At 34.2% G+C, this 27,826-nt stretch overlaps 2 protein-coding genes and 1 long non-coding RNA gene across 4 annotated transcripts; 2 read left to right on the plus strand and 1 right to left on the minus strand.

Annotated features, from left to right (window-relative positions):
* The first annotated feature begins 4,488 nt into the window (after nucleotides 1-4,488).
* On the plus strand, nucleotides 4,489-8,825 carry LOC112100388. Of its 2 annotated transcripts, none has more exons than XR_002906749.1 (4): nucleotides 4,489-4,729; nucleotides 6,445-6,519; nucleotides 6,617-6,705; nucleotides 8,397-8,825. It is a non-coding gene; the product is annotated as an uncharacterized LOC112100388 (long non-coding RNA). The 2 variants fall into 2 exon arrangements; XR_002906750.1 differs by lacking the exon at nucleotides 4,489-4,729 and adding an exon at nucleotides 5,727-5,793.
* A 2,424-nt stretch (nucleotides 8,826-11,249) lies between these two features.
* LOC112100313 lies at nucleotides 11,250-12,550 on the plus strand. Its single transcript, XM_024189403.1, has 3 exons — nucleotides 11,250-11,465; nucleotides 11,919-12,059; nucleotides 12,173-12,550. Exons 1-3 carry the CDS (start codon nucleotides 11,250-11,252, stop codon nucleotides 12,548-12,550), a joined length of 735 nt encoding a protein of 244 aa, XP_024045171.1.
* A 7,800-nt stretch (nucleotides 12,551-20,350) lies between these two features.
* Nucleotides 20,351-22,672, minus strand: LOC18047099 (increased DNA methylation 1). Its single transcript, XM_024189428.1, has 7 exons — nucleotides 21,962-22,672; nucleotides 21,811-21,877; nucleotides 21,476-21,558; nucleotides 21,119-21,363; nucleotides 20,930-21,016; nucleotides 20,718-20,817; nucleotides 20,351-20,566 (listed from the first exon to the last, which is right to left on the minus strand). Exons 1-7 carry the CDS (start codon nucleotides 22,670-22,672, stop codon nucleotides 20,351-20,353), a joined length of 1,509 nt encoding a protein of 502 aa, XP_024045196.1.
* Nucleotides 22,673-27,826: the final 5,154 nt, after the last annotated feature.

Here is a 27,826-nt window from a genome sequence, read left to right on the forward strand (position 1 = left end):
TGTATGTATCAATTTTATTAAAATTTATTTATTTAAAATTAGTTTCTCTAGCTTTTGAGATGCATAATTATTAATCAAATTTTTATATTCTAATTTTCCTAACATATCTTTCTCAATAGACAATATAGTTAACCTATTTAATCTTTCATATGATATATTTGATCTTAAATAAGCTTTTATCAATGGCTTCTTTTTTAGATTAAACTAACTTTTCTATTCTTCTCTTGTTTTTGAAGTTTTTAGTATCCTAATGCATATTTTTTAGTAGACTTTTTTTTTTCTAGTGAAACAAGAGTAATTAAGCAAACAATTATGCTAGATAATTACAAGAAAACAAATTAAGAACACAATAATAATTTTTAAAAAGAAACAAAAACAACTGAGTAACATAATTAATTAATAAGAGAATGGAAAGATAGAACCTAGAAATTTGAGAACTTTATTTTGTTGTATTGAGTCTTTGAGTAGCAGTGATCAATGAATAGTAAAATAATTGATTTTTTTTCTAAAGTGAAAAGTAGGGTAGAGAAAGTAGTTTTTTCACCAAAGTAATGAAAGTTTCATGTATTTTTTTCTATTGGAAAAAGATATTAATGGATAATAATTTAAAAAAAATATGTGGCCTTTATAGAGTTTTAGATGAAATATATGGAGGAAATAAATGGGATTAAAATTCTTAATTATAATGTTAAAAGGTAACTTTGTAAGGATTTATTAGTTTGTTTATGGAAAATATAATTATAAAATAATAATTAATATAAATAAATAAATAATAACTATAATTTAGGAATAACATTAAGGGCCTTCATCTGTAGTGGGGCTCTAGGTAACCGCCTAAGTTGCCTAGAGAAAGAGCCGCCTATATTGGTGAGTTTACTGAAAAGTGAAAATGGGTTGAGAAAGAGAGTTTAAATCTAGCTTCCGTCGAACCAAAATCCTAATAATAACGTTGCAAAGTTTCACTAAGAACCTGTCATATGTGAGTGTGGTTAAAATATAGTTGCAAGAACAGCTGATGTGGCAGCCAACTGCGCCAAAGTTAGTTACAAAATTGCCAGCTCAGCTATGTCTGTTTGGAATTCTGTAATTACTGTTTTCTTTATCAAATTATCTTAGCATTAGCTTTGCATGATTCGGTGATTAATTAAAATGGTTGCTGAAATAGTACTTTAAAGACGTATGTTTTTAACTAATATTCATTAATTGAATCAGAAGAAAGAGAATGATTTCCATGATTATCTTAGTGTTTTGTTTAATAATGTGATAAGGGTAATTATCTTAGCATTCGTTTAACATGATTCGCTGATGAATTAAAATGAACTCCAAATTGTTGAAATAGTCCATCAAAGACGTTTGACTTTGACTAATCTTTCATTAATTGGATCAGAAGAAAGAGAATGATTTCCATTAAATGATTAACATGGCATGTTCTTGAGTTTAAATCGAATCTATGACCCTTGGCCATGCACGATTTTTATCTGTTGATATAAGCGTGTCCACATTCTGTATTCTCTAGTAAAGGAGTTTGTGCATTTGGCTATTAGCATCCTCCTTTGACTTGTTAAGGGAAATTTGAAATTATTGTGCAGGGACTTTATCCACTAATAACGCAAATAAAATTGTTAGCTATTGAGACAATCTCATAGGATAAATTGGAGACACTAAAAAAAAAGTTTCTTGTGATGAATAGCGATAACCTAAGTAAGGAGCTGCCACTACCACTGGCGGAGGAACGTTCAACTAAAAAGGCAAGATTTAGGAGTCACGGGAATGAAGATGAGAATCCACTTCCGCTATCTTTTAAAGATAAGCTAATGGAAGATCAGAATGATGGGGAAGAGGAGATTTTGGGTAGAGAAGAAGAATTGGAATTTGATCCTGAAGACGTCGTTATTAGTGAAAAGGGAAGCATCCCATCCATTTCCTTCTCAGAAAAGATCCAAGAACAACTGGTGAAACCATGGAGAAACACGGTTGTTGTCAAACTTCTCCGGAGAACTCTTGGCTATCGGGCACTCTGCAACAAGTTAAATGAGGTTTGGAAAACGACCCAAGGTTTCTCTGTTATTGACATGGAGAATGATTTCTTCCTGGTTAAGTTAAAAACAGAAGGAGACGCCCATTATGCTCTAACACAAGGTCCTTGGACCATTCTCGGTCATTATCTCACAGTGCAACAATGGAACCCTCACTTCGATGGTTCCAGTGAAGATATTGAAAACATTGTTGCTTGGATCCGATTACCGGGAATGTCTCTACACTATTATCATAAAAGGGTTCATTGCATGCTCGGGAATGTCGTTGGAAAAGTGATTCGAATTGATTACAATATCGAATCAATAACAAGAGGGAAGTTTGCACGTATTGCGGTTGAGGTTTCCCTTAAGAAACCTCTTTGTTCACAGTTTTTTCTCGATGGCAAAATGCAAAAGGTGGAATATGAGAATTTACATGTTATTTGTTTTAATTGTGGGATTTATGGTAATAGGAATGAAAACTGTCATCAGCTCAACACAATGACAAGACAAACAGAGAACTCAGAAAATAATAAGGATGGGAACGGTCACAGTAGTGGTGGTGGTGATCAACCGTCGTCCTCTACAATAACTCCGGCAAACCCTTCATTTGGGCCTTGGATGATTGTCAGCCGAAAAGGAAGGGGAAGAGTCAACAATGGTGGAGGCTATAATAATTTTTCCACTCGTCATCGAGATGCCAAATTTGAAAGGGGATCACGGTTTGAAGTGCTCGAAAAGGATAATGATGAGGATAGAATTTTTTCCCACCCTAAAGGCTACAATGGGCCCATAACCGAGAAGGATCAACCAGCTTTCCATTTTAAAATAAAAACCAAAAAGAATCCCAAGAAGCCTACTACCACAAATAGCCATACAAATGTCAACTCTCCAGCTATGCAAAGTTTAAGTGACAAAAAAGCCAAACACCCATGTTTGAAAGAGAACCTTGTTACCTCACCAACTCACATGCATGCAGAAACAGTGTCATGTTCACAGTCAAAAATCCCTGTAACCTCAACCAACCTACCTATCCCTACCATTGTTCCCACTAGCTTGGACCCCGTAAAACACACGGCAATAAAATTTGTTTCTCGAAAAGATTTTCATTCAAATTCTAACACCACAAGAAATTTAATTTTTTAAGATGATATTTTTTTCAACGCTTTGAAATTTGGTCACGAAATCATATTTATTGTGACAAATTTATGAAATCGTATCTAATAATTTTGTCTTGACTTGTATTATATTTTGTGACCAATAAATTTATTTTGGAACACAATATTTGGTATCCGATTCAACCTTTTTGTGACAATATTTTTTTAGTCACTGAAAAACATATTATTTTAGCACAAAAATTTCCCTCCAAATTCGAAACATTTTGGGACAATATTTCATCATTTATGACAAAAAAAAATGGTTGCAAAATATTAGTATAGGCGATGACACTATTTCGTAACTAAAAGTTAAGTACAAATTTAACCAAACTATCCGTGACATATATATTAGTCTCTAAAGCTATTTTTACTTCTTATAATTTTAAGATGTCATTTTTTGGTCTTGGATGAGTAATTACCGTGACAAAAGTAAAAGTAGTAGCTAAAGGTTTTGTCTTGAATAAAATTGTATTTTTGTGACCAAATTATTTCTTTTCTTGGACACACTATTTGGTATCTGATTCAATGTTCTTGTGACGAATATTATTGTAGTCGGAAAAAATAAATTTTTTTTTTTACACAAAAATCTCCTTAAAAAATTGAACATTTTAAGACAATATTTTATCCTTCATGACAAAATAAATGGTCACGAAATATAATTATGGGTGACAAAAATATTTTGTAACTAAAAAACAAGTGTAAATTTAGGTAAACCATCAATGACACATAATATTAGTCTCTAAAGCTATTATGATTTCTTATAATTTTAAGACTTTATTTTTTTAGTCGTAAATGTAGTCATTATAGTCACAAAACTAAAAATAGTAACTAAAAGCTTTGTCTTAAATAACATTGTATTTTTATGACCGAGTAATTAATTTATTTCCTGATGTAGTTTACACATATTATACTTATAATAAAATGTAATTAAAAGGTTAGACAAAATTAATTTTTAAGTTTGTATAAACAATTAATTGGTCTCACCAAATAATAATAATCGGTATTAAACAAAGGTAAGAAATAGTAACTTGTCTTCCTTAATCCTTAGTACTGTCATAGCAAGACAAAACACGCACATACTACTGTTACTTAGGATAATTTTCATTTTTCCCCCTGAGATTTGTCTTATCTCCAATTTGATGAAAGTATCACAATATCTCCACTTTCATCCCCTATTATTTCATGTATTGTTAATGGATGAGGGTAAATTGGCAATAACCCAATTCTATTCCAAAAACTTTAAATTAAAAAAAAAACTAAAGTTACAAGTTATTATCCAAAGCATTTATTGCTACATAATGAATCTAGTGGATTTAATGGTGTTTCTTTTCCTTTATCGAAGCTACCCATCACAAAAACAAGTGTTCTTCATCTAACCAAAACACGCACATACTCCATCTCTAAATGCTTTGAAGATAAAGAAATCAACCGCAATCCTGCAACTTTAGCTCGGAGAATCCGATAATAAAGAACATGTGATGAATCAAGGGTGATGGCATCAAGTGAGTGTCGCTTGCTGTCGGCGTTAGAGGCGACTGTCACTCAATTGCGTGCAAGGTTAGTCTTTGAAAAAAACTCTTTGCATGTTAGAAATCGATGATTGGGCATTATTTTGTTATTGAAAAATGAAAATGGGTTTATTAGTTTGTCAAAGGATCTGCTCTGTTGCTGGTGTTGTTTGTGGATTAAAATGAAAATAGGTTTGTTGAATGTGTTGGAGAAGTTGCTCCGTGGCTAGTGTTTTTTTTTATTAACTAGAATGCGAATGGGTTTGTTGATATATTGAATTAGAATTTGAATGAGTTGTTTTTTTAGAACGTGAATGGGTTTTTTTTTTATTATTATGCTAGTGTCCTTCCCGTGCATTAATTAGCTTAATAGTTTATTGACTCATATCCGATGCTTATTCTCCATTTTTCTAGCAGTCTATCTTTATGAGCGTGTGAAGTGAACTTTTGTTTTATGTTTCATGACTTGGGATTAGAAGTGTATAACATTCAATAGCTTTATATCAAAGAACTGATATATGTTAATGTAGTGCAACCTGGTTTTTATTAGCTTCTTGATTTGTGAGGATGCTTGACATCTTTGACTATGATTGCCAACTTATGAGCTGATATATGTTGAAGTAATTTCGGCTTCATAAGCTTCATAGTAGAGTGTAGAATTGGGTACAAATTCGGCCACTCATGGGGTTTTTTTTGCTATGAGATGGTTCAATAAATTTTGATTTTGTTGTTTATTAGATGTAGTGAGATGGGTCCTCTGGTCTCTTATAATTTCATCTCTCTCAAATGCATTAGCTGTTCAGTATTTGTTTAATCGCAAGATATGGAATTATGAGGAAGCTACCCTTCTCAACAGTTTTGTTAATCACGACTTTCCTAACAAAGGAATATCCAAACTCTGCCTTGTGAATGAACTTGATGCTAGTCTCCTGCTTGTTGCTTCATGTAATATTATTTTTCGCTCTTTTGATTTGTTTTCAATTGGAATGTTAAATGCCCTATTATTTTGTCTTATTTTCTTATTTGATGTAGTCAATGGAAATATTCGAACTTGAAACTATTACAATCGGAAGGACAAATAGAAGCTTGTCATTGCATTTTCTTCAATCTAAGGTTGAAAACTTGGTCTATAATGTTCAAATGCCATTGTGGATTAGCAGTAGCAGTCTCGATATCTGGTACATTTTGATATATGTAGTTTGTAGGATTTAGTTTAGTTGCTAAAGGCAAATTATAAAAGATGGATGCCAAATCACTGTCATATATGGACTTTCATTACATTTAGCTGAAGCGTACTATCTATATATGAAATTCTGAGTCATTGGCACTTTTATCTTAATAAGGAAAATTGACAGTGAAGTAATTACATATATGTGCTATTTGTTTTAATAAATAATATAATAAGTATAGACTTGTTATTTTCTTCATCAGAGTAATGAAAAAATTCTTACATATGATTGTATACGTCTTTAAATTATTAGTATTTCATCCACTGAGAGAGGGGGAAAAACAGAAAAGATGAAGACCAGTCAAATGTTAAGAAATTTTTTGGGCTCGGAGGAGATCCATCTATTAAAGCATGATTTATCTTTTGGATAGGTTAAGAAAGTTTTTGAGTTTCTGAAAAATGGCTTCCATGAGATCGGTAGTTCTTTGGATTTATCTTTTAAAGATGATTTGGTTGTTGATGAGAAGATTCCATTCCTAGCTTATCTTGCTAGTATTCTAAAAGAGTGTTCTGTTTTCCCATATGAGCCACTGCAGTAGTTGTATTGAGACTTTATCATGACTGGAAACACAATGCTCAATGCCACGAATCTCAAAATGCTACTAAAAGAGGTAAAATTCTTTTTGGAATAAGTTGAACCATTAACTGATAATCAAATTTGTGAAATTATTTTGGGGAAGAAATCTAATTTTGTGAAGAAAATGATAGGTCCTTCAAAGTTAACATCCAATGTAGCATTGTCCCAACAAAATTAAGAGATGGTAAAGACGATTGAGGAGCAAGATAACAGACTACAGGTAATTTCATAAAATTCATGAAAGAGCAATCATCATTTTCACTTACACCTTCAGTTGATCCTGCATTATTTGTTTTTCAATCCCAATAAGACCTTTGCAAATACATCTACTATGAAATTTTACTTTTAGGTCATTGATAATGATTTATGACTTTTATATTTACATTTATTTGCCAAGAACCAAATTTGTTTGGATTTCAATGTCATGCTTTGTGTTTGAATCCTTCGGATTGTGAATAAATATTTCGAAGTCTTTCTTATGTTATTCTCATTGTTGTTGGTTTGATTGTTAATGACTACACCTATTTTTAATAATCACACTAGCTTGTCTAGTAAATTACATCGTCCTTAAAAACAATGTGAGACAATATTGCTTGTTATTTGAAACGAAGATAATTGTCATGGAATAATCTCTTTTGTATCCAAATTTTTTCGTCATTAAATATCAATTTATGTGACTACAATATGTCATTGTGAATGCTTTCTTTTAATGACAATTTAGAGTAGTCACTTTAACTCTTCGGATACGATATAAATAATCGTCAAATAGTAAAATATATTGTGATTAAAAACAATGTGAGACTATATTATTTATCATTTGAAACGAAATTAATAGTCATGAAATAATATTTTTTGAATCAAAATTTTTTGGTCAATAAATATCAATTTATGTGACTAAAATGTGTCGTCATGAATGTTTTCTTTTAAATGACAATTTAAAATAGTCACTTTAACTTTTAGAATACAATATAAATAGTTGTTAAATAGTAAAATGTATTGTGGTTAAAAATAATGTGAGACTATATTGCTCGTCATTTGTAAGGAAATTAGATGTCATGGAATAATATTTTCTGAATCAAATTTTTTTGGTCACTATATATCAATTTATATAACTAAAATATGTCGTCGTGAATGCTTTCTTTTAATGACGATTGAAAGTAGTCATTTAAACTTTTTTGATACCATATAAATAGTCATAAAACAATAAAGTGCATTGTAATTAAAAATAATGTTAGACTATATTACATATATTTTGCAACGAAAGAATATGTCACAACATGTTAATTTTTTTGACTAAATATTATAGTTGCGAATGCTTACATTTAATGACAATAGATAATAGTCACTTAAAATGTTTTGATACAATTTAACTAGTCATGTAATAGTAAAATAAATTGTCATTAAAATAAAGTTGACACTAAATTAATTACTAATTGCTTTAGCAAAAATTGTCACAAATGAAAACTACTTGGGATGATTATGAAATGTCGCGATATGTAAACTTCAACAACAAAAAAATAGCGTTGCTAATTGTATCGTCAAACCTCTAAAATGACGATTTTAGTAATTGTTGCGACTATGTTTACAAACTCTTAAGACAAATATTATAGTCACTATAAACCACATATTATGACCGATATGAAGTGTCATTGATTGCATTTTTGAATCTCTAATTTGACCATTTTAGACACTATTCGTGACAATTTTAACTTAATTTTAAGACAATTATGTTTGTCATAGAATCATGTTCTTAAAGTGATGAAAATAATTTTGGTCGCTAGAACCTTTTAAGACGGTCTTTTTACGACTAACGTGTGACAATTCATTTTTTGTGATAAAAAATATAAAGTGACTAATTTATTATTTTTAGTGACTAATATTCTTCGTAATAAAATCTTATTTTTCTTGTAGTGTAAGGAGGTCAGTTTAGTTCCATCTTTACCAAATTTAGAGCTTGCTGATCCTAATATACTTATTGAAAATCGAGACAAACCCCCGGATGAGGATTTGGTAATGGATGCCAATGATGAAGATGACCCGGATGATGAGAGCTTTAAGGGTGAAGGTAAGGGAAGTGACTCAGAATCTGATGATAGCGGAACCTCTTTGGAAGATGAGGACAACATGGAATCATAATGAAGTTCGGTTTGAACGGTTTCCTCCTATTATTCTCTTTATTTTAATGAATTTATCTATCCTTTTTTGGAATTGCCAAGGGGTGGCTTCACCGGGCTTTAGAAGAGCTTTTATCATAATGAATAAAATTTATAACCTTGATATTGTTGCGATTTTGGAACCTAAAATCAGTGGAGTTAAAGCTGATAACTTTATTAAACGTAGTGGTTTTGAGTCATCGCATCGAGTGGAAGTTGAAGGTTTTGCAGGGGGTATTTGGATTTTATGGAAAGAAGAATTTAGGATGGAGTTTGTTTTTAATCACAAGCAGTACATTCATTTTAAAGTCACAGATTTTTCAGGTAATTGGTCGTGGGTCACTGCTGTTTATGCTAGCCCTAACCCAAATTTGAGGAGGGAGCTATGGAGCAATCTTGACCTGGTAGCTAATTCAGTTACAGGACCATGGCTACTAGGTGGAGACTTCAACTCAATCCTACATGTTTCAGAGAAAAAAAGGAGGTTAAAAAAAAGGCAACGGTGTTTGTAGACTGTTTAACAAATGGGTTCATGATAATCAGCTTATGGATCTACATTTTAAAGGGCCTTGTTTCACTTGGTCGAGGGGATCTTTCTTTAAAAGATTAGACCGAGCCATATGCAATGACCAGTGGAATGTGTCTTTTATGGAAACCTCAGTTTTACATCTTCCAAAAATTCATTCTGACCACCGTCCGATTCTTGTCAGATTTGGCCGTAGTTTGAAGAAAATGAATGTTGTTAGGCCTTTTCGTTTCTTGGCAACTTGGTTGACGGACCAATCTTTCCAATCTTTAGTGGCTAAGGAATGGTGCAACTCTAAGGGATATATTCGGGCTGCTCATGACTTTGTGGATAAAGTTAGTGTGTGGAATAAATAGAATTTTGGGAATATTTTTAAAAGGAAAAGGCGTTTATTGGCAAGATTAAATGGTATTCAACATGCTCTGGAGAAATTTGATTCAAACTGGCTTCTTGAGCTTGAGTCCAATTTGAAGATGGAACTTGAAACCATACTATCCCATGAGGAGTTATTGTGGTACCAAAAGTCAAGGAGAGAATGGATTTCATGTGGGGATAGAAACACTGCTTTTTTTCACAAAAAAAATAATAACGAGAAGAAGGAGAAACCGAGTGGATGCAATCCAGAGCAGCGAGGGTACGTGGATTTATAAAAAAGAAGAGATCAAGTCCCATGCCATTGATTTTTTCTCTAAACTTTTTTCTTGTAATGATGAAGCGAGTTTTAATTTCCCAATTGCTAATGCTTTTCCAAGAATTGATGAGTATAGTTTAGCTGATCTTAGCAGAACTGTTCTTAACGAGGAAATTAAAGCTACAGTTTTCGGAATGAACCCTCTAAAAGCTCCTGAAATTAATGGCCTTCATGCTCTCTTTTACCAGTCGCAATGGGATGTGGTGGGCTCATCAGTTTGTGAACTTGTGAGCAATATTTTTAAAGGCAATCCCCTTCATTCAGAGCTTAATAAGACCCTTATTGTCCTTATCCCAAAAACAAACAACCCCACCAACTTGAGGATGTTCCGTCCCATTAGCCTATGTCCAGTGATGTATAAAACTGTTACAAAAATTTTGGCAAATAGGTTAAGGGGAATTCTACCGGAGTTAATCGGACCAACCTAGACAAGCTTTGTTCCTGGAAGGCAAATTACAGCGAATATTGTAATGGCGCAAGAAATTATCCACACCATGAGAAACAAAAGAGGAAAAATCGGGCAGATGGCTATCAAAGTAGACCTTGGGAAAGCTTATGATCGGCTTAGGTAGGACTTCATTCATGATACTCTTAAGGATGTTGGGCTGCCTAAAGAGTTTATTTGGATTACAATGGAGTGCATTACTACGGCTAGAATGTAAATTTTATGGGAAGGGGAGATCATTGAAGAATTCACTATGTCTAGGGGAATCCGACAGGGTGACCCTCTTTCTCCTTATATTTTTTTCCTATGTATCGAGCGCCTTAGTCATGCAATTAATTTGGCAGTAAGAAATGGAAGTTGGTGTCCTATATGTCTCTCGAGAAATGGTGTTCCTCTTACTCACCTCTTTTTTGCGGACGACCTACTTCTTCTAGCCGAGGCTTCTTGCAACCAATCCCATGTAATCAATAATGTGCTGAATATTTTTTGTAGTTGTTCGAGAGAGTTGATTAGCAAACAAAAGACTCAGGTTTATTTCTCAAAGAATGTTACTGGAGAAAAGGCAAGGAAAATCAGTGATTTATTGGGATTTGCCGCTACAGATAATCTTGGCAAATATCTTGGAATGCCTTTACTTCACAACAGAGTAACAAAAGCCACTTATCAAGAAATTATGGATAATGTTGATAAAAAATTGTCTGGATGGAATGCAATGCATCTCTCCCTTGCTCGGAGAATTACTCTAACTCAATCAGTAATTCAGGTGATCCCCATTTTTGCCATTCAAACAACAAGGATCCCTCATGGAATTTTGGATTAAATTGATCGGATTTCTCGAAGATTTATTTGGGGGAGCAAGAATGGAAGCCGTAAACTCAGTTTGATTAATTGGGAAATGATCTGTTCTCCAAAAGCTGAAGGTGGTCTAGGTTTTAAAAATCTTACAAACATGAACAATGCTCTCCTCATGAAAATTGGATGGAATGTGCTAACCTCTACTCACAGTCACTGGATTCGGGTTTTGAGATCAAAATATGGTCTTGATTCAGATTTTATTCCCTACAAGCTTGAGAATAAACGCAGCTCTTATCTCTGGAAAGGCATAAGTAGAATATGGGAGTATGTGTTGCAGGGCACGAGATGGTCGATTGGAAAAGGGAATAAGGTAAATTTTTGGCATCAAAGTTGGGTTTCGGAAGAGCTTCTCATTGCTAATCATACTATAACTCAACTACCGAATGAATTGAAGAATAAATGTGTGGCGGATTTTATGGATATTTAGGGAAATTGGAATTGGAGCATGTTTGGTCATTTTTTTCCCAATTAGATTCTTCTCCAGATTGCAGCAATCAAACCACATTCGGATGACAACAACGAGGATCAACCTTTTTGGGCTCACTCAAAATCAGGCAAGTTCACATCTAAGTCAGCTTATACCTCCCTTAATAATCCAATCTCCAATAATGATGCCTATATATGGAAATTGATTTGGCATTGAAAAGGACCCCAGAGGATTCACATTTTCTTGTGGTTGGTAATGCACAGAAGAATTAAAACAAAATAGGAGCTATTTAAGCGGCACATCCAAATTTCTATGGACTGTGAATATTGTGGACAGGAAAAAGAAGATGTAATCCATGCTCTTCATGATTGTGTTGTGCAAAAAGAATTTGGAATCATTTGGTTCCAGATATGCTCAAGCAATCCTTTTTTTCTCTTGATCTCCGTGACTAGTTATGCTTCAACTTGGGCAAGGCTGGTATCAATAAGGTTGTGGATGAATGGGCCTGCTTATTTGGTGTTGCTGTTTAGAAAATTTGGTTCTGGCGCAACCAATTTATCTTCACACACAATGCCCCTTGCTGCACTCAGATGGTCACGGAAATTAGATCGTGGGTTCATGATGTCCATATTGCAAGAGCAGGTCTTAATGTTGTTCGAACCAGTAAAATCATCAAAGAAATTGGCTGGCAAGCTCCCTCGGAATCCTTTTTCAAATTGAATACAGATGGTTCTCGATTAAAAAATGGTTTGGCAAGTGCTGGAGGATTGGTGAGGGACTGCTCTGGCAAGTGGCAGTTTGGATTTGGCATGAACATTGGTCTCTGTTCGGTGACTTCTGCTGAATTATGGGGTTTGTTTCAAGGTTTGACTTCATCTTGCGTGGGATCGAGGTATCCAGTACTTGGTGGCAGAGGTGGACAGCCAATGTATCTTTCAACTTATCTCTTCCACAAGAACAGAGCCTAATGCACATATTTCACTTATCAATGCCATCAAGGAGTTGATGAATAGAGATTGGCAAATTACAATAAAGCATATATATCGGGAAGCTAATTTTGTTGCTGATTTCATGACCAAGTTGGCAGGATCTTTACCTCTCGGTTTTCATGATTTTGATAACCCACCAGAGGGTATTGGATATTAGTTATGTAATGATATGTATGGGAATACTATTCCCTGCTCTGTTTTGTCCTAATTTTTACTAGGCTCCATTGTATCAAAAAAAAAAAATTGTTAGCTATTGACTATAAGAGGATGATTTGTTGTTAAAGTGAAAATAGATGTCGAATAAAGGAAAAATTCCCGAATATTTCCTGTGTGGATACCCTCTCTCTTGATTAAATGAGAGCAGCACATTGTAAGAATCAAATGGAAGAGGGTGAAAGAAAGAAACTTTCTGTTTCACTCTAAATAACAATAGAACAAATTACAGTTTACATAGGTATTTGAATGTGATAAATATAAGTAACAATCCCTAATAGGTAACATTGAAATTGACTCGCTGGTAGCTTCATCTTCCGGTGACTGCAATGCTGAAAGAAGGAGGGCATGGGGGATTAGGAACTTCCAAAAGACCTTCTAACATTTGCAAACTTCTACTGGATTTCTAGAAAACCTTTTCACAAATCCCATTTTCAAATTAAAGCATCCAAATTAAAGCCCTTACTAATAGGGCAGCTGTAGTGAGGAGGGCTGGTTTGCCCCGGTGACTGAACCTGCGTCTTCTCTTCACAACAACACAATTTTCATCATCACTGCATTATGAGTTCAATCACACTGATATTTTTGCGTGATCTCCCTTGATGGCCTTGGCCTTGACCTTGTGTAGTCACTAGTCAGGATCGCAGTAGCTAGAGTCATAATCCTCGCTCTCAGGCACAGCTATGTTACTTGAGTTTTTAACGTAAATTCTTTTCTGCTTTCTAGTCCTCATCTTAATTATAAAATATTTTCTTCTTTAATTTAAAGAACCCACAAGCACCAGGCACTAGCGGATTCAATTTTTGCCAAATTTTCTTTGGTACGAAAAGGAGTTGAAATAGAGCATTGACCTTGGTTAACATAGAAACCCAAATTAAATGCATAATATAGTATACAAATACTAATAATAAAGAATCAAATCATGCTATCGCAAGTCATAACCAATTCTTATTATTTTTGATACGTTAATTTTCCATGTTTATCACCTAGACTCCCCCTCCCCCCCCCTTTTATTTATTCAGATTTACAGTGTTCAGCTGTAAAAAATTTGGAATCTTGACGCATAACAAGTAACGAACAGCTAGCTTATCATTTACAGTCATTTAATTAGTAACAATAAAATTGCATAATTCTGCCCTTGTGTATGTGCTTAATGGATTGTTCGCACCCCTATGGTGTATTAATGGGCTTAATAAAATTAGTAGTCCGTTATATTTGTACAAAGAACATATGGTACCCATTTTAAAAGATTGTTTAAGATACCCCTAAGAATTTCGTCGTTTTAAATTCTTGAGACACGTACCTTTTTTTTTTTTTTTTAAGTTTCAAACGCTGCTTAGGCACTCATCAAGAATCAATGATCGTCTTAGATCTAAAATATTGGAAAAATATCATGAATAGCATGCGATTGAATATTCTTACAGAGGCAATCAACGGGTAAAAGTTTAAAAAATCCTCATTGTTGAAATATTGACATTCTTATTGTTATTTTTTTAATATTTTTTTATAATATTATCTTCTAAAAATAATATTTCTTTTTTAAGACATTATTTAAAAAATAGATTATCAATTTATCCCAAAATTAAACAAAAACAAAAAGAATATATGTTAATTTTTGTGATTAATATATAGAGAAAAGCCTGTTAGATGATGTCCTTTTCAAGCTTGGGATTTCTATTCACAAAAAAAAAAAAAAAGTTTGGGGTTTCTATATTTTGGCCCTTGCCGCACCACTTCCTGAATGGCGTATGACGAACTTGTTCTTTCTTACATCATTTCCATTCAAGCATCGTCATCTTCTTTAAGGGGTTCAAGGTTCAAGTAAAAAAATGCAAGCTTTTTGTAGCCTTTTCTGTTGAAAAGTCATGCACGTGACATTGAAATTCAAAAATGCATGCAAAATTTCAAATGGCTACCAAACATTTAAAGAAAAAATGAAAAGTTGGCAAATTTGTTAAATTTGCTAAATGAACACCATTGACTATTGGCTTAGGTTAGGTGGAATAGTAAAGGGGTTGGTGCAATAGTGCCATTATTTTTCCTATAAATAAATGGCACTTCTTCCATTCTTATGCATCCCAAAATTGTTAACCTTATAAGTTTCTAAGCTTTTGAGAGAAGTGTGTCTGGGGAATTTATCTTTCCTGCAGAGTGTGAGAGTACTGGGTATATTTGGGTTTCTGGGAAGTGAGATTCATTACTCAAATATTGTACTCTATTAATTGTTAAATAAACAATTATTCTTTCTTGCCTCCGTGGATGTAGGTTTAATTACCGAACCACGTAAATTCTTGTGTCCTTTATTTTTCTGTAATTATTTGGTGCGCTTGATTCCGCATTCCGCGCACAACAAGTGGTATCAGAGCCGATGGTTCGTACTTGGGGGGATACGGCACTGTTCACGTATACGGTACTATCCTCGTATACGGTACTGTTCACATACGGTACTGTTCACGAATACAATGGAGACGGCCATTTGTACTTAGAAGACAGTCTATTATAAGTAGTGTGTATTTTTGCATGTCTATGAAAGTTTTGTCCACAAAGGCGATAAGAGTCTAAGGATTCTGGTTTTTAATTGGGATCGAGTTCTTGTCTAGTTTCCTGGAAACTTTCCTGGTGCATTTATTCACACGAAATTAACATCATAGAGACTGTTTTTCAAGTGAAAATAGTTCGTTGAAAAAATGGTAGAATGTGAAACTTCCAGAATTGGGGAGAGATCTACCGAGACTATTTCAGGAGACACTTCAGGTGGGAGGCGAGATTTGTCAAATCGCTATTCAGCACCTGTTATAGGAGGCCAGAAGATCGATGTTGAAAAGTTTGATGGGAAAATCAACTTTGGCATGTGGAGGCGCGAAGTTATGGATGCCCTTATTCAAATCGATCTCGATGTTGTTTTGAAAAATAAAAGACACTTGTATGATGAAGAAATTTGGGATCGTATGAATGAAAAAGCATGTGGTCAGATCAGATCTTGTTTGACCAAGGAGGTGAAATACTTGGTGAAAGATGAGGAGTGTGCGATGACTTTGTGGCGTACATTGGAGGAGAAGTACCTGGTGAAAAGTCCTGAAAATCGCCTTCATGCAATGAGCCAAATATATGGCTTTCGAATGAAGCCTGGGGTGTCAATGCACGATCATGTTTCAAGATTTGAAAAGTTACTTGCTGATTTGAAGAATCTTGATGAAGATATTAAGGATGAAGTCAAGGCTATGATTTTGTTACACTCACTACCAGAGAAATATAGTCATTTTGTGACTACTTTGATATATGGGAAGAGTGTGATAGTCTTTAAAGATGTTTGCACAACATTGACTAGCTTAGAGATTCGGAATAATGATGAAAATTCTGAACGAGCATCGTCTGAAGCTTTGGTGAGCAGAGATTGGGCGATGGAGAAACAGAAGAAGCGTGGTGGAAAGAATTCTCGATCCAAATCGAGAAGCAAAAATATAGCTCGAGATGAGTGTGCCTTTCGTCATGAAAAGGGTAATTGGAGGAAAGATTGTCCAAAGGCTCAAAAGAGAGATGAGAAGAAACTAGCAGCAGTAAACATGGCACGGAAAGATGAGGGCTCTGATTATTCACTAAGTATTACTCCTACAGCATACGTGGCTAGTTCGAGCGAGTGGATACTTGATATTGGAGCAACCTATCATTTGTGTCCTATTAAGGAATGGTTTACGGATTTTCGTAATCTGGAATCCAGTGTAGTTGTGATGGGGAATGATCAACCTTGTCGCACAATGGGGATAGGAACAATTCGGTTCAAAATATTTGATGGAATGGTCAGAGAACTCAAAGAGGTTAGATTTGTTCCAACTTTAAAGAAAAATCTAATTTCTGTGTGTGCTTTGGAAGCTAAAGGCTACAAGGTTACCATTGAAGATGGCACAATGAAGTTTACACATGGGACTATAGTGATTCTGCAAGGGGTTCGGCGTCACAATCTGTACTATTTGAAGGGAGGTACAACCGATGAAGCAAATGTTGTTGAGGCGCACAGTGACACCACCAAGCTATGACATGTATGACTGGGACATGCTGGAGAGAAGTCTTTGCAAACTCTGATGAGGCATGGACTCTTAAAAGGTACCAAAACTTGTAAATTAAATTTTTGTGAGCATTGTGTAGTAGGCAAGAAAACAAGGGTCAAGTTTGGTACAGCTAATCACGATACTCGTGAGATCCTTGAATATGTTCATAGTGATGTATGGGGACCAACCAAGACTGCATAAATTGGTGGAAGCCATTATTTTGTTACATTTATTGATAATTTCTCTAGACGTGTGTGGGTGTACACCATGCGAGCAAATGATGAGGTTCTAGAGATTTTCGTGAAATGGAAAAAATTGGTGGAGACTCAAACTGGTAGAAAGATCAAAGTATTACGATATGATAATGGGGGTGAATATACTTATGATCCATTCTTGTAAGTATGCCAGAACGAGGGTATTAAAAGACATTTCACAGTGAGACATACTCCGCAACAGAACGGTATGGCTGAGCGTATGAATCATACTTTATTGGAGAAGGTACTGTGTATGTTATCTAATGCTAGTTTAGATAAAAAGTTTTGGGCTGAAGCTGTGAGCTACGCAAGTCACTTAGTAAACCGGTTGCCTTCTGCTGCAATTGGAGGTAAAACTCCTATGGAAATGTGGTCTGGAAAGTATGCACAAGACTATGATTCCCTTCGTGTATTCAGGTGTCCAGCTTATTATCATGTCAAAGATGGTAAACTGGATCCTCGTGCTAGAAAAACTATCTTTGTGGGATTCAAAGGTGGAGTAAAGGGCTTCAAGCTTTGGGATTTCGAAGACAAAAAGTTTGTGTGTAGCAGAGATGTCACATTTGATGAAGCTTCAATGATGAAAGCTTCAAGTTCTCAGCAGGTAGAGAACAAGACCAAAGAGGTATTGCAGCGGGTGGAGTTTGATGCAACTCCATATGTACCAGTTAGTTCTGCATCAAAGAAGATTTCAACTATGGAGATGACACTTAGAGTTGAAGAAGAGGTTGTTTTTTCTGATGTCCCACAAGATGAAGAAACAATTGATGATGTAGATAATGATGATTTTATAGTAACAAGGAGGCCAAGAAGAGAGATAAAGAAACCCGGATGGTTTACTAAAGATATGGTGGTAGCCTATGCACTTCCAATTATTGATGATGACATCCCCAACACTTTCGGTGAAGCATTACGCAGTAGTGAAAATGATCAGTGGAAGTTAGCCATGGAGGAAGAGATGAAATCTCTCCATCAAAACCAGACTTAGGAACTTGTAAAGTTACCAAAGGGGAAAAGGGTTATTAGTAATAAATGGGTCTACACCAAAAAGCAAGGATTTCTGAATCAAACAACTCCTCGATACAAGGCAAGGCTCGTGGCAAAAGATTTTGCTCAAAAGGAAGGTATTGACTACAATAAAGTTTTCTCTCTAGTTGTAAAACATACTTCCATTCGTATCCTACTTGCCTTAGTTGCAGAATATGAGTTAGAGTTGACTCAGTTGGATGTTAAGACAGCGTTCTTACATGGAGATTTGGAGGAGGAAATCTATATGATTCAGCCTTGTGGTTTCAGAGTTGCTAGAAAGGAGAATCACGTGTGTAGGTTGATTAAATCTTTATACGGACTGAAGCAATCGCCAAGGCTATGGTACAAAAGATTTGATCAATTTATACAAGGGCAGAAATTCACCAGAAGTGAACACGATCATTGTGTTTACTTTAGAAGACTACCAGATGGAGCTTTCATCTATTTGTTACTCTATGTCGATGATATGCTTATAGCTTCGAAGAATAGAGATGAGATCGAAAGATTAAAGAAACAGCTGGCTTCTGAGTTTGAGATGAAAGACTTGGGTGATGCACAGAGAATACTTGGGATGGAGATTCGTAGAGACAAGAAGAATGAGAGCGTATGGTTGACTCAAAAGTCTTATTTAAAGAAAGTGCTAGAAAAATTTGGTATGGATGACAAAACTAAACCGGTATGTACACCTCTAGCTCCTCATTTTAAATTAAGCTCTTCTTCATGTCCTAGATCTTAAGAGAAGCACGATTACATGGCTCGTGTTCCATATACTAGTGCTGTGGGTAGTCTTATGTATGCTATGGTATGCACAAGGCCCGATATATCTCAAGCAGTTAGCATGGTTAGTAGATACATGCACAATTCGGGTAAAAATCAATGGCTTGCGGTAAAGTGGATTCTCCGATATCTGTATGGGACAGTTGATGTTGGGTTATTGTTCAAGAAGGATTGTGGTCAACAATGTGTTGGGTATTGTGATTCTGATTTCGCTGGAGACCTTGACAAGCGAAGATCAACAACGGGCTACGTATTCACATTGAGTAGAGGTCTAGTTAGCTGGAGGTCGATTCTAGAATCGACAATTGCTCTGTCCACTACGGAAGCAGAGTATATGGCAGCAACTGAAGCTGTAAAAGAAGCTATCTGGTTGAAAGGCTTGTTAGGTGATTTGAGAGTAATCTAGGAGAACGTTGCGGTCTTCTGTGATAATCAAAGTGCGATATTCCTTGCGAAGAATCAAACATATCACGTTCGGACGAAGCACATAGATGTGAAATATCATTATGTGAGAGAGATTATCGAGAGCGGTGTTGTGTTGTTGAGAAAGATCGATACCAAAGATAATCCATCAAATATGTTGACGAAGGTAGTTTCTGGAGTTAAGTTTCAACATTGCTTGAAACTAATTCAAATCCTTCGATTGTATTAAGATATGTTCTTTGGGAATTATGAACTACGGTTGGCTTGATCCCAAATTTTGGGTACGTAGGCAGTCGAATCGACACAACCATTCTGGATCCTTATTGAAGGATCACTTTGGGGATGAGGGTTCGTTGGTAGTCGGCTCAGATTTAGACAAATTTTTGCCGAGGTGGAGAATTGTTGAAAAGTCATGCACGTGACATTGAAATTCAAAAATGCATGCAAAATTTCAAATGGCTACCAAACATTTGAAGAAAAAATGGAAAGTTGGCAAATTTGTCAAATTTGCCAAATGGACACCATTGACTATTGGCTTAGGTTAGGTGGAATAGTAAAGGGGTTGGTGCAATAGTGCCATTATTTTCCCTATAAATAGATGGCACTTCTTCCATTCTTATGCACCCCAAAATTGTTAAGCTTATAAGTTTCTAAGCTTTTGAGAGAAGTGAGAGAAGTGTGTCTGGGGAATTTATCTTTCCTGCAGAGTGTGAGAGTACTGGGTATATTTGGGTTTCTGGGAAGTGAGATTCGTTACTCAAATATTTTACTCTATTAATTGTTAAATAAACAATTATTCTTTCTTGCCTCCGTGGATGTAGGTTTAATTACCGAACCACGTAAATTCTTGTGTCCTTTATTTTTCTGTAATTATTTGGTGTGCTTGATTCCGCATTCCGCGCACAACATTTTCCTCGAACCAGCCCAGTACCATTCTTATTTGCCTCATCAGTCTTCGTAGCTGTACATAAAAGAGCAAAGAAATTGAAAGAAGTGTGTCAAATACAAATGATGAAACAGTGCTGGAGCTTGAAAATTTATGAAAATAGAGAAAGACCTGCGCTAGCTGCGGCGTGTGTCACCAAGGACTTGTGTAATCTGACGGCGGTTGGAAACATCAATGTGTTGTACTTGATTAATTCCGTCATCAAATTATTCTCAATGTGGGTAAATCCATACTTGTTGATCCACATTGGGACAAGTTCAGGGACCGATGGAATTACAAGGTTTTCCACATTGAGCATACGAAGAGCCTGAAAATTAGATTCGCATGAGAGGTTGTTCCAAGCTTTAGAAGGTCAAATGCCAATATCAAACAGACTAAGCAGAAGGTTATTCAGCACAATGAAATGAACAATATGACACAGTGCCAGCTGGGTAGTAGCTTAAGGCATCAGCACTTACTGATTCAATTTGGGCCAACAGTTTCTGCAGCATTCTTCTTCCCCTGAATCTTTCACGGGTTCCGATAAATGGCATCTCGGCAAACTTTGTCCCATGTACTCTGTACAAATGAAGTGAATACTCCAAGTTAAACGCAAGCATGTAGCTGCAAAACGCATGTATGTATGTACTGGATCATACCAGAACACATGAAATGCCAGTAGCAATCATACCTTATTGATGCCACGGAGATAAATTCATCATTCCTCTCCAGTATAGCGGTGTAAAAACCTCTAAAATTTACCCGCCTCAGGTTAGACCTGAAAGAGAGAATTTAGAAGAAGGAAAAGGCTATGTGTATGCATTTTCTTGAATGAACAAGAGTGACAGAAAGATTTAACGGAACGATCTAAAGCGCTTACTCCCGATTGTAGATGACACTTTGAGTGATGTTAATACCAATGTAGCGGTCAATAACTGGCATGAAAATTTCTTCCATGACCGTCCATGCTACAGAAACTTTTGAGTTGCGTATTGTAATCTCATGCAAAAACTCCCCATTCGAATGTGGGTCCCGATCTAGCTTCATCTGGACAAGACTCCAAGTATATCCATCAGCAAGCTCTTTTCGGACTCCCAAATGCTTCTCTTGGATCTCCGAGAAAACCTGTTCACAAATTCCTTTTCGAAATTAAAGCATACATGCATGCATTAAGGTGTTTTAATTTAAAAAAAAAAAGAATGCCCATGAATGTGTGTAATAAAGAATTCACAAATACCTCTTCACAACTCTTCCCACAAAATTTGGTTGGTGAATCAGGACTAGATGGTTGTCTTGGAGAATTAATACAGTCCAGGTGATCTGTATCAAGAATATAAGTTAGAACTTAGAACTTCGGCACTATCCAAATAGTGCTATTTCAAAATGTGCTTTCTAATGATGTACTGTCAATTAATTTCCACATTGAAATTTTATGTGTGTTAGTGAGTAAAGAAGCTGTTCTCTTTCTTTCACATCAGCTACGTAGCTCAATTACTGCTCTTATCACAAAGAAATTAAGCAAGTGTAAAACCTTACATCTCCTTTGACATTGTTTGCATTCGTGCAAATCACCTGGCCCGCCAGTACCACAAAATTTGCAAATGCAGAAAGGACACGGCCATTCTCCTTGCGGTATTTTCTGCATTCACTCCAATTTCTTAAGATTTTGCAACTATATATGCAAAATAATAATAATACGAACAATAAATGAGCAAAATCTAACCTTCATGCCCATGCAATCTGGATGAAAATTAGAGGGACATTTCTCACAACAAATCAAGTCACCCCCATCAGCGCAAATCATACAGGCATCATCGTTCAAGTCAGAAGCATCTTTCCGAGGCTCAACAAGGTTAAATTCACAGCGTGCCAGTTCTTCCGGACGCAGTAACCCCTTGTAATAAATCCAACCCAAGAGATGACATCCCCAATCCACTAAGTAGATGTGGGCATATGGCTCCTTAACATGACCTTCGTTGGCATGTTCTTCAAACCCGTACACAGTAATCACCTTATGACAGCAATTACAACGCACACCGTCTCTCTTAATGGTTCCTTCTATAATCTTTTCTTTATCGCGGATGTACAAAACTCTCATATCTTCGAAAATGATCCCCAGGTCTATCATCCATGATAGTATTGTCCTTTTCTTGGAAAACACTCCCCTGTTGCTCTTGTTTGATACACCTGGCCTTCGACTCAGTATCCTTCTTCTTCTTGTTGCAACAACACCATTATTCCTTCTCGAACTTCCAACCTCAGTAGCCTGGTTTGGATTATTAATGCACGGGTTTATATTGAAGTTCTTTCGAGAGCTCCTTTGATAACTTGTTCCAGCTACGTAGTCAGGATCAGAATAGCTGGAATCATAATCCTGGCTTTCTGATGAGCTGCTTGATACTTTTAAAATTCTCTTCTGTTTCCTCTCCCTCATATTGCTAATTTGGTTACTGTAAAAATATAACTGAAACATAGACAAAAGTAAATGCCGGTGTAGAATGCTAATAAATTAATAAAAATATCAAATCATGCCCATGATTTTTTATGTGTATATATATATATGCAACACTCAAATCAAACTCGAAATCATGCATATATTTCTGATACGTTTCCATTTTAATTTCCTTCTTTGTTCAGATTAGCAGTTTTTATCTGGAATCTCGAAGCATAAGTGCATAACTAGTAAAAAAAGAACAGCTAGCTTCTCATTTACATTGATTTAGTAACTATTTATGTAATTGCATAATTCTCCTTTTGTGTTTGTGCTTTCTTGTGAATATTGGAAATTCCATGCTATTCCGTAATTGCAAGAATGATTAACTCAATAGCGATTACAAACAAATCTTAAATTAGTCAAAATAATTCCATGGTGCTGTAAAAACATTTTTATGCGTAAGTGACTAGAAACACCTATTCAGATTTATACTACATTAACTTTAAATTCATGCATTAGACTCACATTACTACAAAAATTAATCAAAGCAAATAAAAATAAGATGTTTATTATAACAATAATGTTTGGGATCAATATTATAATAAAAATAAGATGTTTTTTTATAAAAATTAATCAACATTTGAATCCCAACTTGAGTGTCAATGTTATGTATCATTTATCTATTGGATGATAAATTTCATTGCTAGTAAAATTACTTAATCACCATCTAATGGTTGTATACCACATTAGTTGGGATTCAGATTGGGGTGAAATTCTAGAATACACCAGAGGTACCATGTTAGCCATACAACAAGTAAATAATGTTATGACATGTGTGCATTTAGTTTGAAAAACTATCATGCAAATGATGATTATATTAAATTCAACTACACATGGCATGCATGCATGAATTAGTTGTAATACATTCGAGGTATTTTAAAATTTCTCCAGATTGGGACTTATGACATGGGACATCTAGCATTGCTCTTATTAAAATAATCATTATGAAAGTACTCGATAACTAGCTTATAGAAATGAACCAAACCGAACAGAATCGATTTATCCTGCTTTGGGGAAAATCTAAAATTTCAACTTTAATTGTGGCTTTCATAAAGTAAATTAACATTATCAGTTCATACATAACACACACACACACACACATTCATATATATATATATATATATATAATATCTGAAATAGCGATTGTCTAGAAATATTACCTAAGATATTTTTAAGGTGGCCACCACTTTAAATTCTCAAAATGCAAGCAATTTCTTCAACATTTGAACTACGGATCGTCAAGAATGATTTAAAATTTGCAGATCTAGAAAATCTTCTCATACACAAAGAATCGGTATACTAAATTTTAAACAGGGAAAAAGCAGTTCTTTAATGAAAAATAAAAAAATGAATAAATGATTTGATGGCAGTGAAGAAATTTTTATTTAGATTGCGAGTGGCTAAAGGGTGGACAATGAGAATAAGTAAGAGGGAATCAAAAAGTGAGAGAGAGAAAGTGCAAGAAAACGAGTAGATGAGTAAGAAAAATGTATATAGAGTAGATGCGAAAGAGAAAGAAGAATATATATAGAGTAGATGCGAAAGACAAAGACACGAGGCAATAGCGTGTGAATCGCATGCAAGTCTATCTGTCTTTGTGGCATTGAATTTGAAATATATTTCATGGAAAGTGTTGAATTTGATTTTTGCATTTCTTTCCTAAAAATAAAATTGTAAAAATAGTGATAGAATCACAAATTTTTATACAAACTGATATGGTACAATTATATTAGTTAAAATAAATCATGTGAACTGCGGCATGTTTTGATCCAATCAATAGTTAGTTATGGCATATTAGTTTGTATAAGAATTTGTGGCTCCATTATTACTCATAACTACATAACCTTAAGATGTACTTGAAGAGTTTTTTTTTTTTTCAATTATATGAGACTATTACTCATATTTCATATGAATCTTATATAGCACTACCCATATTTTACCATCTCTAAATTTTACAAATCTTATATAGTACTTACTGCCTTCAATCAGATTGAGAAAGGAAATTAAGCCCCACAATGCGTGTTTATTAGTCTATAACTCGTTTACATCATCTTCATTATTTAGCTCTATATTGATTATTTATATATGAATTGTTAAATGAGTTATATTTATAAAAGGACGTATATAAACATGATTTTATGAAGTCAGGATCTAGTTTTCGTAATTAGCTCGGTTCATTAATTTGCAACTCTTACATATAAAAGGACTTACGGGCATTGTAAATTTATAATGTTAATTAGGTTACAGGCATTGGCCCAGTGTTAAAAATAATAATACAATTTTAAAAATCTAATGCTACCAAATCGCTAAGTACTATTAGTTTTATGTTTTTAAAGTTCTTAATAAAGATTTTCACTTTATCTTCTTAACTAAAAATTAGAAGCTCTGGAAAGGAACCAAAAAATAAAAGCAAAAAAATTATCGTCAATATCCATGCAATTTGATGGACATGAGTAAAGGGAAATTCCTCGTAACAAATCAAGTCTCTCCCATCAAATTGATGGACGAGACTTGATTTGCCGCGAGAAATGCCACTCTACTTGACCACTTGATTTCCGCCATAAGAATTCATAATGAAATAACTACTTAAATTTTCATTATTTAAGATACTTAATTAGTACATATGTGTAGTATTATTTTCGTATACAATACATGATTTAGGATTGTTTTGTTATTTATGTCTGTTCAAAAGTTTTCAAAACAATGATAATAATGCGCGAAAAATACTAATATTGCAAATCTCATAATGATGACTAACCAGAGTTCAATTCTTAGTTGCAGCACTGCACTCACAAAATTTAAGACGTGAAATTTTTATTATAATTGATGTAGTAAATGATCTGGCATTATAACATCTTCTCATTGTGTCACATGAGTACGCAAATATTCATATCTTAATTCTATCGGTATATAATTTTTTTTTTAATTCTCAGAAACAAAAATTTAACTAATAAAACACATTCGTTTGATTCATGTACATATTATTAAATTTAACTAAAAAAAGTGATGACAAAGATACAAGTTTTTTTACAAATTTATCTTGTACATACTGATATAGTTTAAATTCATTAGTTAAATGAAAATATAAAATAATAAAAATAAATCAATGGACTAAGAGTTGTTCAATCCAACCAATTAAGTTATACCACACAATTTATACTAGAGGTTTTTTTACTCTACTTTTACTAAAAAAGAAAGAAAATCTATACTTTATTTGGCTAGTAGTTTTCACCCATATATAGAATTCTCCTTGCAAGGAAAGAAATCTAATATTTTTATCATCTTTATCCTTATTTAGTTTTCTTATAAAATAGTGTAATTATAATAGTAGTGTTCTTATCCCATCTAGCCTTTTGTATAGTCATCTCTACCCTTCTTCGGGTTCCTTTTTTAGTCTTAACATTAATTGGCTAGCCATTTTTGCCCATACCGAATCCTCCTTGTAAGGAAAGAAAATCCAATAATATCATCATCTTTATCCCTATTTAGTTCTCTCATGAAAGAGTTTAAATGTACTATTATTATTCTTATCCCATATACCCTTTTGCGCGGTTGTCTTTGTCCATCTTTGTGTGTCTCTGAGTTGTCTCTTATATGTTTTTCTTTTTTATGAGTTGAATATTTAGTTATTTCATTAAGGGGTTTGAACTATAAAATATCAAATTTGCACAGATAAATTTTATGTGTCACTCATTTATTGGTACGTCACATTAATTGGAATACGAATTAAGATCCAATTATTATTATTATTATTATTATTATTATTATTATTATTATATGGTGTTCTATCATATCTTATGCAAATGATTGCCATTAAATCATTTCTTTAAAATGCACATTCAAGTTGTAATATTATTATTGTAAATTTCTTGAATGACTATAGAATCATTTGGATGCAAGTTAGTTTATTTGGTAAAATGTCTTGAGTGAAAAATAAGAATTGTGGAGTTCAAACGTCGCTCATATGGGTGAGAAAGTAGAGTAATGATAAACATCCCAAATTTTATTTTAAATGATGTGTCATTCATTAAGTGGTTAATAATTTTTTTAATAAAATTGAAGTGAATTAATTGAATTATCTCACCAACTAATTGATGAATGCCACTTCATTTGAAATAGTTTTTTGGAATAAAAAATTTAGGGTATGTAGCATTACTAAAAAAAGTATTTAGTTAATTTTAGACTCAAAAACAAATAATAGTAATAATAATAAATGGCTACACTTCACTATAAATTTGCCACCTACAATCTCTCAAGTTGCAGTTACCAGCATATTATCTCTCCTTGATAAACCTATCTTCTCCCCTTACCTTTTCTTATAGTTCTAAAGCTTTTGCCAAACAAACTGGATGAACAATATGCTCTTCAGAATACTTAAAAATCAGTGAAAGATATTGAATGGAGAGACCATTTGAATTATTCAAATACTTCATCCCGTTTCATACTGATTATGAAACAAAAGTGTGGCCTCTTCTTAGCAGTAGTATAGAAGAGAGATCAAAGTGTTTGAATTACATCGAATTAGTGATTTACCAGAATGTTTCGGTTGAAGCCACGCAGAGGTATTTCTCTATCATTCGTTTTCTTTCTCATTAAGTTTGAATTTCAAGCAATAACAATTATGTTTGACAAAATATGTATACATTATAATAGGGAAATAAAAATTTATATTATTTCTGCGAAGACCGAGGATTGCGGCGGACACGAGAAGGTATGCTGCATATTTATTTTCTCTGTTCATTGATTAAAAAAGTGATTTTTTTTTTGTCTTGGATAATATCTTCTGTGTTTTTTCAAAACATGATCGCATAATTATCTTCTCTATTTTGCCATCAGGGCAAGAAAGCACCATAATTTGCATTCATATAGACAACAACAAGGGATTTTATTAACATATTTTCATTGTTTTGCCTTTGTCAAATTCATTTGTTTGCAGGTACTATACGACTTCTATATTTTGGGATTTCTATGTTTTTGCCCTTGCCGCACCACTTCTGAATGGCGTATGACGAACTTGTTCTTTCTTACATCATTTCATTCAGCATCGTCATCTTCATTTATGGGTTCAAGTTCAAGTCAAAAAGTGCAAGCTTT

Source organism: Citrus clementina, unplaced genomic scaffold (assembly GCF_000493195.1).
Source record: "Citrus clementina cultivar Clemenules unplaced genomic scaffold, Citrus_clementina_v1.0 scaffold_3, whole genome shotgun sequence".
NCBI lineage: Eukaryota > Viridiplantae > Streptophyta > Magnoliopsida > Sapindales > Rutaceae > Citrus > Citrus x clementina.